The sequence below is a fragment of the Corticium candelabrum genome, chromosome 2 (assembly GCF_963422355.1).
Source record: "Corticium candelabrum chromosome 2, ooCorCand1.1, whole genome shotgun sequence".
Taxonomy (NCBI): Eukaryota; Metazoa; Porifera; class Homoscleromorpha; order Homosclerophorida; family Plakinidae; genus Corticium; species Corticium candelabrum.
Window position 1 is genome coordinate 1901933 of NC_085086.1, and position 2396 is coordinate 1904328.

Genomic DNA, 2396 nt, shown 5'->3' on the forward strand with positions numbered 1-2396 from the left:
GTGCAACCAGAAGGCATGCATTCTTCTAGGAAAAACCAACTAGACATTCCACGAGCAACGCTTCTTCTTGCAAGAAAATGCCAATTTCCTAATACTAACTGAACCTCAGCTGTTGTGTAGACTACCTGCAACGACATGTGCAAAGGAAGCGTTAAATATCTTTTATAAATTAAGTCGACTCGAGAGGACATTCGACTTGCCACTAATGCGGTCGGTCGACAATAGGAGAGAACATAGCCGCTCGGCACTAGTGCATACTATTTATTACAATCGAATAATAGACGTATACGATGAGGTGGATAAAGTAAGCGATAGTTTAGTTTGCCCGTAAGCACCGCAAAAATTTGCTCAAGAAAAAGGTTAAGGTTTGATACTTTATCAGTCTAGAGGAGTGTACATATATATATATATATATATATATATAGATAGATAGACAGATAGATAGATAGATAGATAAGAATTTATTGAATAAAGTCGATCAAACAGCCGTTTCCCGAATGAATAAATGTCTTCTCTATAAGAGAGCGGTGCTACCGCGGCTTTCAAGGTTACTGAGCATTGCATCTATTCCTTTGTCATGGATCGAGCAATCATTGGACAGTGTAGTCACGAAATTCTTAAAAAAATGGGTCGGTCTTGCTCATTCAGCAGCTGTCTCTCGCCTTTTCCTTAACACCAAGAACGGCGGCCTCCAACTTGGCCAACCGTCAGATTCTTTCAAGAGACTACAGTCTTGCAACCTGCTTCGATTTACTAAATCAAATGACGAATGCTTGAGAGCCCTGGCAACTATAAAGATTTCAAGAGAGACTGAGTTGTCATCAACCAGATTTAGTGCCGGCAGTTTCTTGGCAACTCTTGATACTTCGCCTGGGTGCCTGCAATCAAAAATAAAGAACATCAAAAAGACGATTACGGAATCATCAAATAATCGTCATTTGTCACATCTTACCTCCCTGTCTGTACAAGGTCAAGCGGCTCGATTCAAGGACGTGGAAGCTGAGCACTTTGCCTTGTCCCTAAAATCTCTACCCGATGACTTGTTCAAATGGGCAATAAATGGGCTCCAGGACACCCTCCCATCAGCAACCAACTTACAGTTGTGGAAGAAAATTTCGTGCAATCAATGTCCTCTCTGTCACCAACCCCAATCGCTGTGCCACGTGCTAAATGCATGTCCCAGTCTACTTGATCGAGGTTTGTACAAACAGAGACACGACAATACGCTGAGACTATTTGTGGACTTTCTAAAACGTCATCTTAGTCAACAGTTTTCCATAGTAGCCGACCTACCAGAATCAGTATACAATTTTCCTGTCGATATAACCTGTACCTGCCTTCGTCCAGACATTGTTGTTTGGAATGCCGTCCTCAAAAAGGCCTGGATGCTTGAGCTGTCGGTCCCATTCGAAACAGTCGTGGAAGAAACGAAGGCCCGGAAAGAACGCCGCTATGCCCAACTTGTCAAAGATGCTAACCATCAGTATAAGACGGAGCTTTTGCATCTCTTGGTTGGGTCGAGAGGATTGATTTTTCCTGAAACTCGACGAGCAGTCTGCATGTTGTGCAAGCCTCTTCAACGCGACTTGGACGATCTGTTTCAAGCTGTCATTCATTCCACCCTGAAAGACTCTTTTCGATGCTGGTTGGCAAGAAGAGACAACATCTCTTAACTTAAAAGTGTTTTTTTTTGTTGTTGTAATTTCTGCTTTTAATCATTTGTGATGTATAGTCTTCGACTGGACCTCTACATAGCACTCCAGAACTCTACTTCTGTTATAGTGCTACCAGTCCTGTAGACGCTTATTGTACTGTATCGTTCGGTATATTACAATAAAGGACCTTCCATAGATAGATAGATAGATGGCAAGAAGAGACAACATCTCTTAACTTAAAAGTGTTTTTTTTTTTTTGTTGTTGTAATTTCTGCTTTTAATCATTTGTGATGTATAGTCTTCGACTGGACCTCTACATAGTACTCCAGAACTCTACTTCTGTTATAGTGCTACCAGTCCTGTAGACGCTTATTGTACTGTATCGTTCGGTATATTACAATAAAGGACCTTCCATAGATAGATAGCACTAGCTCTAGAGTACACTATGGCCACATAATAAAGTACTGAAAAGTAGAGTTAATGTTCAAAAGCAGAATGGGTTTGGTAGCGTCTCGTTATACATGCTGCCAGTTTCTTGATTTAACTTTTTGTGTCGTTATGCTCCTCCATAATGGGCAGGTGGGGTTTTCCCCCATCTGGGCTCCCACCAACTTGGCAGGTGAGCCCAGCAGGGTACGTGTGACTAGCCAATTCGATATAGACTGCAGGCATTACGGTGACCGCGACATCGATATAGAACACCTAGTGGATATGAATGACAACATGGAAAGCAGCAACGTC

The 2396-nt window shown here is 42.0% G+C and overlaps 1 protein-coding gene across 1 annotated transcript; it reads left to right on the forward strand.

Moving 5' to 3' along the window:
- The first annotated feature begins 497 nt into the window (after positions 1-497).
- LOC134198344 (uncharacterized) lies at positions 498-1867 on the forward strand. The gene has a single exon (XM_062667718.1). It carries the CDS (start codon positions 498-500, stop codon positions 1671-1673), a length of 1176 nt encoding a protein of 391 aa, XP_062523702.1. The 3' UTR covers positions 1674-1867.
- Positions 1868-2396: the final 529 nt, after the last annotated feature.